At 42.0% G+C, this 14,361-nt stretch overlaps 1 protein-coding gene across 1 annotated transcript; it reads right to left on the reverse strand.

Annotated features, from left to right (window-relative positions):
• Positions 1-1,015: 1,015 nt before the first annotated feature.
• LOC111948201 (stathmin-like) lies at positions 1,016-3,626 on the reverse strand. The gene is made up of 5 exons (XM_023959996.1): positions 3,521-3,626; positions 2,371-2,541; positions 2,120-2,292; positions 1,861-2,052; positions 1,016-1,786 (listed from the first exon to the last, which is right to left on the reverse strand). The coding sequence occupies exons 2-5, from the start codon at positions 2,384-2,386 to the stop codon at positions 1,709-1,711; spliced, it is 459 nt and encodes a 152-aa protein (XP_023815764.1). The 5' UTR covers positions 2,387-2,541; positions 3,521-3,626; the 3' UTR covers positions 1,016-1,708.
• Positions 3,627-14,361: the final 10,735 nt, after the last annotated feature.

The following is a 14,361-nucleotide window of genomic DNA, read 5'->3' on the forward strand; positions in this document are numbered from 1 at the left end:
GTCTTAAAAGGAACTGAGCATGAAGAGTTTTGATCTGTGAACAGAAATCTTGTTGTAAAAACATTTTCACGTATTCAAGTACGTAAAGTTGTATATTTTATTCTTATATTCAGATACATTGAACTGATTCCCAGAATCATATTTAAGTGAAACAAAAGTTTAAATTACATAACTGAATATGATATTCAATAATAAACATTTTCTCTTCTCAACTTGTCAGACTTGATACTAGATACACTGGCTCGTCATTTTTCTGAGATGCAAATATTTTGAGAAAACATAAATTGAATACAACTATAAGCAATGCATCCACCAGAAGACCACTAAAGTTTGAACTAATTTAATGTCCTATTTTTGCAGTATGTGGAAATTAATTAATCAATTTAGCCACAGAAATGGAATTTCACATAACTTGTGCTATCCTAGGCACTTTACCATTGGGAGTTGGGTCATCTAGACCCACTAGACAGTGCTCTGAACCTTTTTTCTTCAATGATTTGTGAACCTCACTGGTGTCCATGATTACATGGAATCTGTCCACCTTTGTCATGGTAGGGAGAACACGCCAATGTAAGGGTGGGGTCATCTACAATAGCACAAGGGTTAAAAGAAAGTATGAACAGTATAGTTGCACATTAGGAACATCGCCCTTTAATGTTTGCAGTATCTGGACCAACAAAGCTCTTAAAGTTATGGTGAAACTAAAGTTAGACACAGAACATCCTTAACTTCTTGTCAGAGTATAAAATGCACTTGAAGGACCAAGCCATGTCCTGGACAAAGATGGCTTTCTGATTTGTTCATTTCCACATTAATTTACCTCATTTAAACTTCACTGTGGGGAGAACAAGCTTAAACTTCTCTTTGGAAAAGAAAAAAATCTGTCATCTAATGTGAAAGTTTAGCTTAGATCATGTGAGTGGATTAAATTAAACATAAGAATCTAGTAGGCCAACCTACTTGGTGACACTTAACCCTTCAGCTTGTGTTTCCATAGAAAATGAGAACAGGAAGGCAGGAGTTGAGTTTGTTTTTATTTTCGTACAACAGTTCCAGTCAAATAGACACTTGTTGTGAGATGCCAGAGGGTATTGCTCTTTGCCTGCATGGACCCCTGCTGAGTGATGATCCTCCTCGACTTGCATGTTAATTCACAGCTTTTTTTTTGTCATTTTTTTAAATACAAAAAGCAATGATCAAAGGGGGAGTGGGATCAGGAGAGGAAAGAGCACAAGCATGAGCGGCAGGAGCAACCTTAGCACTAGAAACACTTGTGAAACAGCCGACGCCTCATCCAACTTTGTGCTACTTTGAGTGTAGAATGCGCGCCAAAAAAAAAAACAAAAAAACGCCATCTTCAAATATGAAACGGGTGGAAGTAAAAGGCAGATGCATAGAAACATGCTTCCCAACAGGATAACACTAATTTCTTTTGGGTTTTCTTTTTTTTTTGTTTTTTTAAAGCTGCATGAAACAAGCTACATGTCAGATGATAGCAAAGGGGCTGGGGGGGGGGGGGGGGGGGTGCACATGAATATGAACAGCGCAGATACACTTCAAGCAGGAGAATTGGAAAAACCTTCACAGAGTGGATCTCTCGTCTCAAAAAGGTGAGCACAGAAAAACAAAATACTGGCTGAACGAAAAATAAATCCATCTTTGGATACGTAAAAAACCCTGTACACCCCCCTCCCCCCATCCGCAGCCTTCAGTTTTCTGAGGTGCCCTCTTCCGAGTTGGGATCTTTGGTCTCTTTGTTCTTTCGCACCTCTTCCAACTTCTTGTCCTGTAAGGAGAAGAGGTTTTGAGTGACCCAGCAGGAGGGTGAGGAAGGGGGGGGGGGGGGGTGAAGTCACCCACCTTCTCCTTGAACTTCTCGTTCATGGCTGCCATGATGGCGGTGCGGTTCTCCTTGTTGGCCTCCATCTTCTGGTTGAGCTTCTCCTCAGCCATCTTGCTGAAGTTGTTGTTCTCCTCCATTGCTTTCTGTAGCACCTCCTTTTCGTGCTCTCGCTTCTCAGCTAGGTGCTTCAGAACCTCGGCTTCATGGTTCTGAGAAAGAACAGTTTTAGGGGTTGCCCCGTCGACAGCTTAGGACTCGAAGGTGCTCATTTCTTACCTTGCGTCTCTCCTCTGCGGCATCCAGCTTTCTCTGAATCTCCTCCAGGGAGACGTCCTTCTTTTTGGGAGGAGACAGGGGGAAGTCTCCTTTAGCATCGGGGGCGGGAGCACCTAGGATGACCTCGAACGCCTGGCCGGAGGCCCGCTTGTCGAGCTCCTTGACCTGGATGTCTGGACAGGAGGCATACCATTGAAAATCTCAATGCCCTTTTCAGGAGCTGTTCCATTAGAAAAGGAGAAAGTGTTCACCTTCAGCGGCTGCCATGTTCAGCTGTGCTGCAGATCTGTTCACCTGTGCGACAAACGTTCAACTCGGACGCAGATAGACGGCGCTCTCTAGCGGGCAGGTCCACAAAAAACAAACAATGACGACACCCAGCGGCGATATTAGTCACTGCAGGCAACCACCGCCCAATCAATCTGAGAAAAAAAAAAACAGAGGCTCTTTGAGTGGCACGCACGTGTACGCACGCGCCACTTAATAGGACAACAGGGACATTCAGGATCAATGTGCAAACAAGCCGCGCCGGACACTAGAGGGCGGGGCATCAGAGCGAAGGCGTTTACTGGTGATGAAGCTGCAGAAACAAAGAGACGTGATGTGGCGGGCAGCGCGGGGGGGCAGGTGCAGACGAGACAGTGGACGGGAGCGTCTGCAGGTCCAGCCACCTGTGGCGGGGGGGGGGGGGGGGGGGGCAGGGCTGCGATCAATTATGAAATTAGGGGAAACATGTCAACAGACTCTCGGCTTTATGCCCCACAATGCACTAGAAGGCCCCTCCCTGTTTATCCCATCAACCAAACATTTCCATGTTGTCCCGAAAGCCCAAAAGAAAAGACTCGGTAAAGAGCCAACTATTCACAGAGCAATTAGTCATTAGCTCGGTTTAATCAAGCCGGGACCAAACAAAAGGCGCTTGTTGTTGTGAAAGAAGGCGGCAGCAGACAAAGAGCTGACGATGATGACGAGGCTCCAGACCTACACACAAACTGTACTGATCCCGCCTCGACAGGATGACAAAAAAAAAAAATAAAAAAAATATAACACAATACAGCAGCGCTTCAAACCGAAGAGCACGCGCGCAGATCCTCCCCCATTCGTTGGTGCCAATAACTGTGCCTGTGTCCCGGCACACAAAAGGCTAACAGCCCGCCAACCGCAAAGACAAGCGCGAGCTCAAAAAACGGCAACAGCTGTGTGTGTGCAGACGAATGAAGCCCAGTGATAGATCCACATGAAATCAAAACACACAAATGTTAAGTTTACCGTCCAAGACAAATGTGCCAAAAGAACGACGTTAATATACCAAACAAAACAGCTAAAATTAATATTTTAAATCTGGTTTTAAGCCGGCAGGCGTCGTTCGGACGCTGAAGAAGATGCTGCTGTCACACCCACCTTCGCCTTCCCGAGGACGCCGAGCTCCTGTCACCGACTTCTCCACGAGCCCTGTGCGCGAGCTTGGCAGCCGCCTGAATAAAAGGACCGCGGAGGGCAGCGTCACGGCACCAGCAGCCAATCGTGTGCTGTCTTAAAATTACCAAGGACTTTTGGGTAGCGTAGTTAAATTGAGTTCTAAAGACCCACTTGTGTGTGTTTTGGATATTTTCTTCTAGCTTTTTTCTGACAATGAAGAAGATGCACAGATACATTTCAGCTTCAAATTGCATTTCTGATTATTTCTTTATTTAAATCATTGTAAATCAGGAGCAGACAAAAAATGCTGCTGGAATGTGGAAAAAGCTTGTAGTTGATACTTGGAAGCTACAATCAATGCGCCACTTGCTCCCAGTTTGCTCTATTCTGATGCATCCACTTGCAGACAAATGGGTTCATCTTCAGTTGAGTTGTCTGAGCTGGCATCCCGCTTAGTACTGGCTGGATAGCTATTCCTTGCCATTTTTATTGCATCTGTAATGTTAGGGTGAGATTGACAGCACTTCAAAATTCTAGATCTTGTCTTTGCAGGCTTAACAATATCTGTGTGTTGTGCATGAGTCAAAGAATATGCATTCCACCTTACATAAAATAAAAGGAAAAAGTTCTATTCCAACTTTGAAATGGATGACAGAAGGAATATTCAGTTGGATTCTGGACACCAAGAAATATCAGAAGTTATTAAAAAAAAACTGATGGGGAGCTTGGGCACAAGATCCACAACTGAACTAAAGTCCCTTTTACAAATGTTTCTGCTTGTTTCTTTCAGTAATTGCAGCATCTCCTTACTATTAATAAATAAAAATGATCATCCACGCCACGATTCCCTCCATTGTGGGAAATAAAAAAACGCTGTAGGTTGTCGAAATGTAAAGCACAACAATTCAACAGAAACAATTCTAGAATTTCATTTGAAGTTTCAAACAATAATGTTGTGGTAAAAAGAGACAATTAAATACAGATAAAAACAAATAAAACAAATAAAAAGGGATAATTTGACAAGATGCAGGTTGTGTAATTGCATGAAACCAGTAAGCATCTGTACCGGGCCCAACTCTGACTGTGACCTCTGACTCCCACTAAAGGAAGTGGGACGAAAAGGAGGTGTCACCATGAAAAATGGTTTCTTAAACGTGGTTGCTTTCTATCACAAAGGAATACGAAGGATTGTAACTGTGCATGGAGCAGAGGTTTTACTAACAAATCTGCTGGGAGCAGAGAGCTGGAGTCCACTGTTGCTGATCTGTATCATCAGCAAACACAACGCCTCAGTACTTTAAGTCAAATTAGCAAAAAGCAGTCACCCGTGGGTTCGCCTGCACTGCATTATTTTTTTTTAAAAAGGAGCCAGATAATGTCAATTTATAGCATGTGGAAACTGATGTTTTGTGAGTTGTATTTAAATGTGGCAGAGCTCTTCTTCAAACGGCCTTACCCAGACTACAGTCACTGAATTGATATTATTTTTAGCTGATTTTGATGAACAGAGGAGTAGATCGGTGCTTGTTGTGCCACAGTGCTGCTGATCTGACAGTATTTGTAACCGTGGGGCTTACAGCTGGATCTATTTTTATTACTGCAGCGAGCTGATGTCATTTCATGTTGATTTGGCTCAGAGATTAGTGCTGAAGCCACGTTTAGTGCAGAGTTTCAGCGAAGCAAGCGCATGTCGCCTCCAACATCTAGAGTGATATGATGGCAACATACAGCCTGAGGGTGGAGTGGGGGTTCGGTAAGCAGCTTAATGAAAAGAAAACAACAAGAAAACAACTTTCCTTTTCCCTTGCTTTTAATGGTTAGTTTTTTTATATAAAAAACACAAAGGAAGAAAGTCAATCAAATTAATGCTACCATCAAAGTTTGGCGAAGTTCTCTTCAGGCTGGCATGGATGGCTACAAGCTTCACCAAAGCCAACATTTCTATAGATCTGAATAACATCATTGGCAGGAACATTTCTGCTAGCCTTAGTCATGCAACCTGACAACCCAGAGACGAGACAGAGCAGCAGTTTACAACTCTCCTCTGAGCTTCATTGTGCAAACCCCATCCTGGGAAAGTCAAGCAGTTTCTAGCTTAAGCATCTGTGCTGAAAGGCAAGGGAAAGGATTGAACCACAGAAACCTAAAAGTGACAGATACTAGTACTCCCAATAACAACAAGCAGAATTATGATGTAACTAAATTTGGCTTTTTAAACTTCTTCTTTCACTTTCGGCTTCTCCCATCAGGGGTCGCCACAGCGAAACAACCCTCCCTCGAGGATGAGTCGCATGGTTAACTTGCCAATGTTTTTACGCCGGATGCCCTTCCTGACGCAACCCTCTCAATCCAACCGGGCTTGGGACCGGCACAGAAGCAGAGAAGGGAATAGGGAGCAGCCCGGATTGGAACCCTGGTTTCACGGACGGAAGGTGCCACAGACCAGCACGAGCTAAACCGGCACATAAGATCTATTTCGTCAAAATCTCTCTTAGTCAATTCATGATAACAAACTTAGTCTACTAGCCTTAACAGAAACTTGGCTCCAACAGGATGACTCTGTTGGACTGAATGAAACTGAAACTACACTAGTTAGAGTCTCTAATGACTTTTTGTTGGCCTCAGAAAAGGGACTACTCTCTATTCTGGTCCTATTAGACGTCAGTGCAGCCTTTGACACTATCGACCACACTATCTTACTCCAAAGATTAGAGCATGACATAAGGATCAGAGGATCTGCCCTCCAGTGGTTTGAATCCTATTTATCCACTAGGCACCAGTTCGTTAATGTAAATGGACAGTCCTCTCATTGCAATCAAATTTGCTAAGGAGTCCCACAGGGCTCACTTCTAGGACCCATCCTGTTTATGCTTTACATGCTGCCCTTAAGAAACAAACATAATCAGGAAACACAGCATTCATTTTCAATGTTATACAGATGACACGCAGTTGTATTTATCCATTAAACCAAGCCATCGCTGATTGGAGGATGGCGTTTGATTTTTGTTTGAGTTTTTTGAAATGCGACTTCAATGACCACGCACTTATAAAAGTTTTATGAATAGTACGGAGCATATCCAGTATTGCTTCATGCCAAATAACGTTCAGTTGAAATTATGGAAAAACATCATCAATCAGCAATGTCCGATAGTGCCTACTTTTTCCAAAATGGCTCATTTTTATTTTGTTTGTTTTTCTTTTAATCATCTCTCAGTTTTTGGAATTTTGTTTGGATTCCTAATATGTTATGTTGATTTTTCATTTCTTTATTCTGCTTTTTTAAATTTTCTTTGTGATCTTTAATTTGTTTTAGTCTTGAGTGATTTGGTGGTGTGATTTGCACTGCAGGGCCACTGTATTTTACTGAGAAAGGAAGTAAGAACCTTCAAAAATCAATTTAATTAAATGAAAACCACTTATATATTTGTAAAGCATCATGATGATTATACTGTGATGGAGTGTCCAGTGTGTGCCCTGCCTCTGTGAGAGCTGGCCTAGGTGACTCCTGTGACCCTCCTCAGGATGAAACGGATGTAAATGATGGATGGATGAAGATATTCTTTTAAGAGGATTACATTTTTGCTCCGGATCTGGCAGCTTTGACAAACCTGTTAGCAAAACCACCACAGCAGACCACACTTCCATTCCAGAGTCCAAGATGCCGTGACATAACTCCATATTATGAAGAGTCCAGCTATTGAGAGATGTCAAAGCGAGATGTCAAAGAATCTAGCCATGTTTGAAGTGTGCAGTCAGCTGTTTTGTCTATGATGAGAGGCAGATGGAGTTCACGTTTTGCCAGCATTGGGTCTTGTGGATCTGTGGCGCTTCACCGGACAGAGATGATGATAAGAGTCAGCGGCAAAGAGCCACAGGCACTCTGCCTGGGAGCTCACTGGCCAAATTCAGCAGATGTGTGTGCAGGAAGAGGATTAGGTCTTTGGGTTCGGGAGACAAGATTTAGACTTTGTATGTGTTGCTGGTAATATTTGTTTACATTCAGCCTCATGCCGAGGTTTAAATCTGTATTTAGGTCATTGTTTCAAAAGACTGAGCTTGAAATGAGCGTTTTCAGATTAACTTTCCTGGATTCACTTCTCCAAAAACAGCAGGGATAAGTCCTAAACTGGATTGATCCTAAAGCTATAACTTTCAGGGAATTTCAACATTCCAGAATGTTGAGACGCAGTTATGAGATCAGGAAGTAACATTAATCTATGCAGCTAATACTGGGCAGCTGCTGGTATCATGTCAGCAGCGGATCCACAGGAAGCACACGTCCTGAGTGGGAGCCTCCTTTCTGAAGTGCTCAGCCATGCTGGCATGTGTTGTGGCTGGTGCTGGAAGCCTGACCCATTTTCAGTCCATACAAGCACGACGCGGGCCACCACTCCTCTTCCCCCATGTCTGATATGCAGAGAGGCGGCGGATTGAAGGAGAACTCAAATCATAGAACGAAAACCTGATTATTTTTAGGTTGCCACACAACAGGATTGCTTGTTTTATGCGACGACGCAAAATGCATTTTAGTGTATTTTCTGCAAAAAGAAACACAACATGCCTTAGGTTTGAATGGCACCAAAGCCGAAGAAGCAGCCATGTTTATTGTACTGACAATTTTTACGTAACTTTGGGTTACATAATGCTCTATTCGGCTGCTCATGGGAAGCTGCAGGCTGTCTGGTGGTGGTTTGAGCGTCCCTGCCCCCACCCCAGTTATCTCTGCATGTGTGTCCACTAACTTCTATGTATGTGTCTTAGTAATGGGTGCACGTGCTGTAACGATGGGATGTGTTTGTTCTAATTGACCACATCAGTCATCAATCATTCACATTAAGTTGACTTTATGCAACATATTTATATTCTTTTGAGAAATCGTGTTATACCAAAACAATATGAATTTAAGGATGTCTCAGATTAGTATGTACCTACAATGTTTTAGTTCTTCAAGAGAGAGACATCCAATCAGAATGTTTTACCATCACCTTTCACCTCAAATCATTCAACACCTGGCCGTCTTCTTTTGGCGCTAATTCTTTTCTGTCAGCACTTTGAAGCGGTTCAGTCCTGCTTCTTGTTTGGTTGCAATGCTCAAAATGAGAATGTTCCAAGTAGAGAAAAGCAGGATAGGAAGAGCATCTCTTTGTGGACCGGTCAACTGTATCATGAATAAGGAGACTACATTCCTATACAGACAGGTAAAATACACAAGTGCAGTTTCATGGGGATTTGTTTATGTGTATAAAACACTTGTGCATCAAGTTTAAACATTTCAACCAATCAATGCACATTTTACTTGATACAGAATTTTTGTTCATTGATCACAACTTTGGCCAATCACTTTCATTTAAAACAGGTCAAACTGTCCCCAAAAATCAAGAATAGAGGCTCTGACATAAACGCCATCAGTCTAATCAATCAAACATCTTGCTACATTGCAATTTTTGCTGATGATAAAGTCTTCCAGTGACTGAAAGAAAAATTCAATTTGCATTCAGAAAAAACTAAGTTTGGTTTGCACCAAAGTTTAGTTAAAATTTGAGGGTAAGTCTAAGATGAGTCTCTTCAGGTTGAGTGTTGGGTTCTAGTTCAAGTTTTTTTTTAAATAATAAATCTTAAAACTTAAATACTTGCTAATACTTACATTTATAATAACAGAAGTGACCATTAAGAACTTAGTTTTGAGAATCAAAAAACTATTTTCTAAAAAAATTAAACAAATTTTCCCTTTGTTTTGCAGATTTTCTTTCAGTGTTTTTAATTTTGAAAAATATTTAAAATCTTGTTGTTGTTTTTTTAAGTTGGACTCTATCAGATGTTGCAAAGTTGCTGGCGAACGAAAGAAGCCAAATTTACCAGACAAGTTTGTGGTAGAAAACCTAAACACTTGTAACTGAATTTAAACGTGACAAATCTACAAAATAAAAACATGTCAAACCACAGTACAGAGGAGCGAACAATGAGTAACTACTGGAAGCAGAAACAGCTGTGGATGAGTGAAAACTCAAACCTGGTGTGAAGCAAGTGGGACAAGAAACAGAAAAATGTGGACTGAATTAAAAAAAACAAAGGGCATACATATTTTTCCAAAATATACCCTTAAAAATGAAAAAAACAGTCTTTTTTTAATATGTGTACATAACATTTGGTCTTGTAGGCCAATTTTTAATGCAGATGAAGTTTGTAATCCCAATTTGTTTGCCACAGTAATTCTGCTGCAAGAAAGACCACGGAGGTGTGAAATGACCATTCACAGGTCTGTAACTTTTCTACTGTTTTACTTTTTTATCAGCCAAAATCAGACTGTAAGGTCCCTCAAATTTCAGTTGCCTATTTTCAATCCTAATAGGTTATTAAAGATCCACTTAGATGAAAATGGTCTTTTTGGAGTTTTTTTTTTTCACATGTTCTTGTGTCATTTTTCTCATGACGGATGATTTATATGGAGAAGATTTGGATTTTCTGAATATATCTGTATTCAAATCATGATTTAAGAACAGACAAAAAAAAATGCTGCTGGAAAAAGTTAGTATTTGTGACGTAGGAGCCAGAACTGCAAGCCACAAGCTCCCTGCTCTGCTCCATTCTGATCCATCCACTTGTAAACGACTAGATCCATGTACATTTTTGTTTTCTTCATCAAAGCTGGCCTCTGGATTACGTTAGTATGGCATGCCATTTTTGTTGCACCTGTAATGTTAGGTTGGGGGGTGTGAGGGGCTTTAAGCTAGTGAGAGAGCATGTAAACAAAGAGATTATGGGAAGTAGGGGCAGCTTACTCCGCGCTTACATTCTGGTGCTCTGCAGAATCTATGTCCTAAATTTGACAGTTTTTTTTGTTTGTTTTTTTATTTTGGCTAAAACAGCACAATCATAATTAAAATACCACTGGGTACACTTCAAAAATGATTTAAAAGATGATTGGAGTGAGACTTTGAAAAGCAAAAGATTTTTTTTGAAAGATAGACCACAAAAATGATTTAACAAAAGAAAACTAATTCAAATTAAAAAAAAATTGTGAATTTTCACAAACAAAGAGGTCACTACTGATTTTTGTGTGTAGCTGCTATTTAGGACTTCTTTTGTAATGAATAGATTTCCTCATGTTATGTTTCAAGGTGAGGGGTTTTGCTGCCTTTTTGTTCCTTGTTGTAACTCACATACCTCTCATATCTTGCAGAGAAACCACTTTTGTTGAACATCTTTTTCATGAAACCCAAACCACCACCAGATCAGGGATCCTTTATGCATTTCCATCCTCAAAAACCCCTCATTTATCGTGTTGCTAATACTTTCTCCGACTAAAACTGGTTTCCCCATATCCTTGGAAGGAAAGACATGCGCAGGAGTTTCCTGGATGGGTGGGGCTGCCTGTTGCTGTGGGCGGGGCAGAAGAATGGAGAACAGTTTGATATATCATGTCAATCGTTTTGATACACATCATGGATACATTGTCCATCCCTACCAGAGTCTTTAATAAAGTGGAGAGTGACATGACCAATTATTTCACAGAACAATAATTTTTTCTGAAAAGCTTCTGTTTGTTTCAAAGGGTTTGTAGATATTAACTGTGAAAACACTATCAGTAGAAGGCTAAAAAAGTGTGAATATTTCTGAAAAATTAATTCTTTACCTTTTTTTTTTTTTACATGAGGTAGAAAGTACTTTGACATTATGTTTCACTTACAATAAATATTTCATTTTGCTGTTCCCTTGTGGAGTAGCATGGGGGGGGTTGACGGTCCCCAGCCCAGCCTGTGGTGAAGGAGAACCCTGCTTATTTGGGAGGGTTCACTTTCAGGGGGGCAAAAGCTGTTAAAGGGGGCGGGGTCATGGGCGAGCACGGTGCGGTCGGTGAGGAGCGGCTGAGTGTTGCAGAATGGGCAGAGTTGAGTCAGGGCTTAGTGCTGTTACTCGGAGGTCTCCTCTGGGAGCGTGATGTCACCCCCCAGGACAGAGAAAGGAGGCAAACAAAAGGAGGAAAGGAGCAGGAGGGAGGTGCAGTCTCCAGAGGCGCAACAAAGATCTGTCATGTTTTGCTGCTGAAAGCTGTAGGAAAATGTTGGTTGGGATCACATGAGAACTGCAGTTATGGTTGATCTTACAACCAGATTAATATCATTTACCAGCTCCTGAAATAGTGACTTACTTCACCTGGACTGGTTGAGCTCTGGAAAATGCCAAGCACTGCTGGTTTAGCACGGATCTGTGTTGGGGATAAAAATAATCATAATCCTCATTTGGGTGATTAGGTTCATTCCAACATTATCTTACAAACCTCCCTGACAATGGCGTGCAAACTTACCTCTTTTTAAAAGGGTTAACTTGTACCTTCAGGATTCAGAGGTGACAATTGACTAGAGATTATTCATGAATTTCACATTAACACAAAGTGCTGTTCACCTTAAAAACAAGCACAATAATTTAAAAATAGACTCCCTCACCTCAGTCTTCCCCGGACTCTAACACAACTCTCACCCCCTTCTCACACCTCCTACCACCTCAACCGATAATCATTGGAAAACGGAATAAAAGAGATCTTATTGTAACTGCACTGGTGAGAGATGTAAGGAAGACAAACTCAAACATCCCTGGAACATTTGTAATGGAGTAAAAATGATAAATTGTCATTGGAACAGTCACAAGAACAGCTAGAGGGCTGGTTCCAACTGCAGCAGGTTTTATTAGCACATCTAAAAGTCCACAAAGCTAAACCAGGGTCAGGCAGGCGGGGGTCAGAATAAACAGGAGTAGTCAGGATCCAGGTAAGATTCAGGGCAGGAGACAGCCAAATAAAAGTCAGGGACAAAACAGGGTCAGGTAATCAGAAGATCAGGTCCCGATATAACACTTGGTAATGCAGGCAGAGTGGCACAAACAATACTTCCCACTGAATGAGGCTCAGTACAGTGCTTAGGTATGCTGTGAGGGATTTCAAATGTAAGTCAGATGTTTGGCATCCAGAAAGTGTGGTTGCTGGGAGATGACTCAGGCATCGATGGAAGTTGCTGATCAGGGAGGGGTCAAGGAGGTCGTCACCGGCCACCCAGTAGCGTTCTTCTGGGCCGTACCCCTCCCAATCGACCAGATATTGAAGCCTACCCCCCTGGTGCTGGGAATTTGGGATCTCCCTGACAAGATAGGACAGTGGGCAACTTAGGAGAAGGGATCAATCGGCATGACTTTGAAAAGCGATCAGTAACAAAAGAATGGCGTTGTTACCTCTCGAACGGGGTAGATCGTCGATGAAGTCCATCACAATGTGTGACCGGGGGCGCCTGGTCACACATTGTCGAGGAGACTTAGCCATTTGGCAGGATGCACATCGGGTCACGTACAGGGCCGCCAGAGTTTGCAGTTAGAGATTGTGTGCTGGCCATACCAAGTGTGGACTGAACCCAGAATTGACTGACAAAAGTGTGTGAGTCTTCATGAGTCAAACGCTATAATTGACATTTCATACATTGTATGTCTGTTCCTTCTAAAGGCCTGTTAAATGTAATGAGCCAACAGGAGCTGACATGGAAATAACTCATTGACGGCGCACAAAAGGTCAGGGAGATGTAGGGGAGCGGGGGGAGTGACACTTGGGCACTGGAGGAGTGGAGCTTTGTGTGGCTTTATTCAGGGCAGACACACCAGACGGCATAGCAGCCTGTGATGCTGCTGCACATCAGCTCTATGGATTTGGTCTGGCCAAAGCTCGTTTCATCTTATCCACAGAGTGATGCCAAGCGGAGCTGTCTGACAGGGAGCTTACTGAGGCCGAGGAGCAGTACTCTCCTGCTGGGTGCGTGTGAGCGTGCACGATGCCAGGCTCTCTCTGCCAGTCTCCGCCCCGTCACTGTCGGGGTGATGTCATGCCGGCTCAGTGTGATCTATCGGCAAACAAAGGATGGAGTCTTTGCTGAGCTGCAGGAATCAAGTCAAGGGAGGAAACATTCAAAGAAACCTATCAGACAGATAAAAATAGCTGACCTCATTTTCAGCACATCAGCTTTGCTCAATTTAATTCCCCTGATTTCCTGCTGTGGTTCACCTCCACCTCCCCATGCCAAAAAAAAGGTCAGATCAATCTGATTAAACACCATCAAATACATATTTTCAGTTATGACAGATAAGAAGTCAGGGTCCCACAGGGATGCGATCATGGAGGACATAAATCCATGAAATTGGAGACTTGTGAACAAAAACCTATACAATATTGTAAAATAAACTGAAAATCCACATCCTGACACAACAACTCCTCCTACATCTCATTTGCTGTCAGTGACACATCGCACCACACCAGGACCAGATCACCTGCTGGCTTAATCTGACAGCCTCTCCAGGGAACATCTCCTCCAGGGACACCCCACCTGTCGTATCAGGATGTTCTTCAGGTTAAAGAACTGTAGAAAAAAATCTTCTTCACAAAAGAAACATTTAAACTTTTAGAATTGAATAAATCACCATTTAAAAGAGTAAAAAAGACAGCAAACATTTTCTCTACTAAAATCCACAAACATTCTTTGTTTATGTTATCCTCCACAATGCAGGTTTGATCTTTAATTATAGTTTTATTATTATATTATTTCATTATTATACTCAGATTTTTCCTGGAATCACTTCATTTTTACGTGTAGATCAAAAACATGCAGGATTTTATTAGTCCTATTTTTCAGTGTCAGGAAAACTAAATGGAAATGCTGTAAAATGTTTCGGAGGGTTTTCAGATTGTGTCCTGTCCCTCACTCAACAAACATCCCACAACATTTATAACTGAAGTGACTGTTCAAAACTTTATGCATTATTAAAGATGCATCTCTGGCCTTCGGGATCTC

Source organism: Oryzias latipes, chromosome 11 (assembly GCF_002234675.1).
Source record: "Oryzias latipes chromosome 11, ASM223467v1".
In the NCBI taxonomy this organism is placed as follows: domain Eukaryota; kingdom Metazoa; phylum Chordata; class Actinopteri; order Beloniformes; family Adrianichthyidae; genus Oryzias; species Oryzias latipes.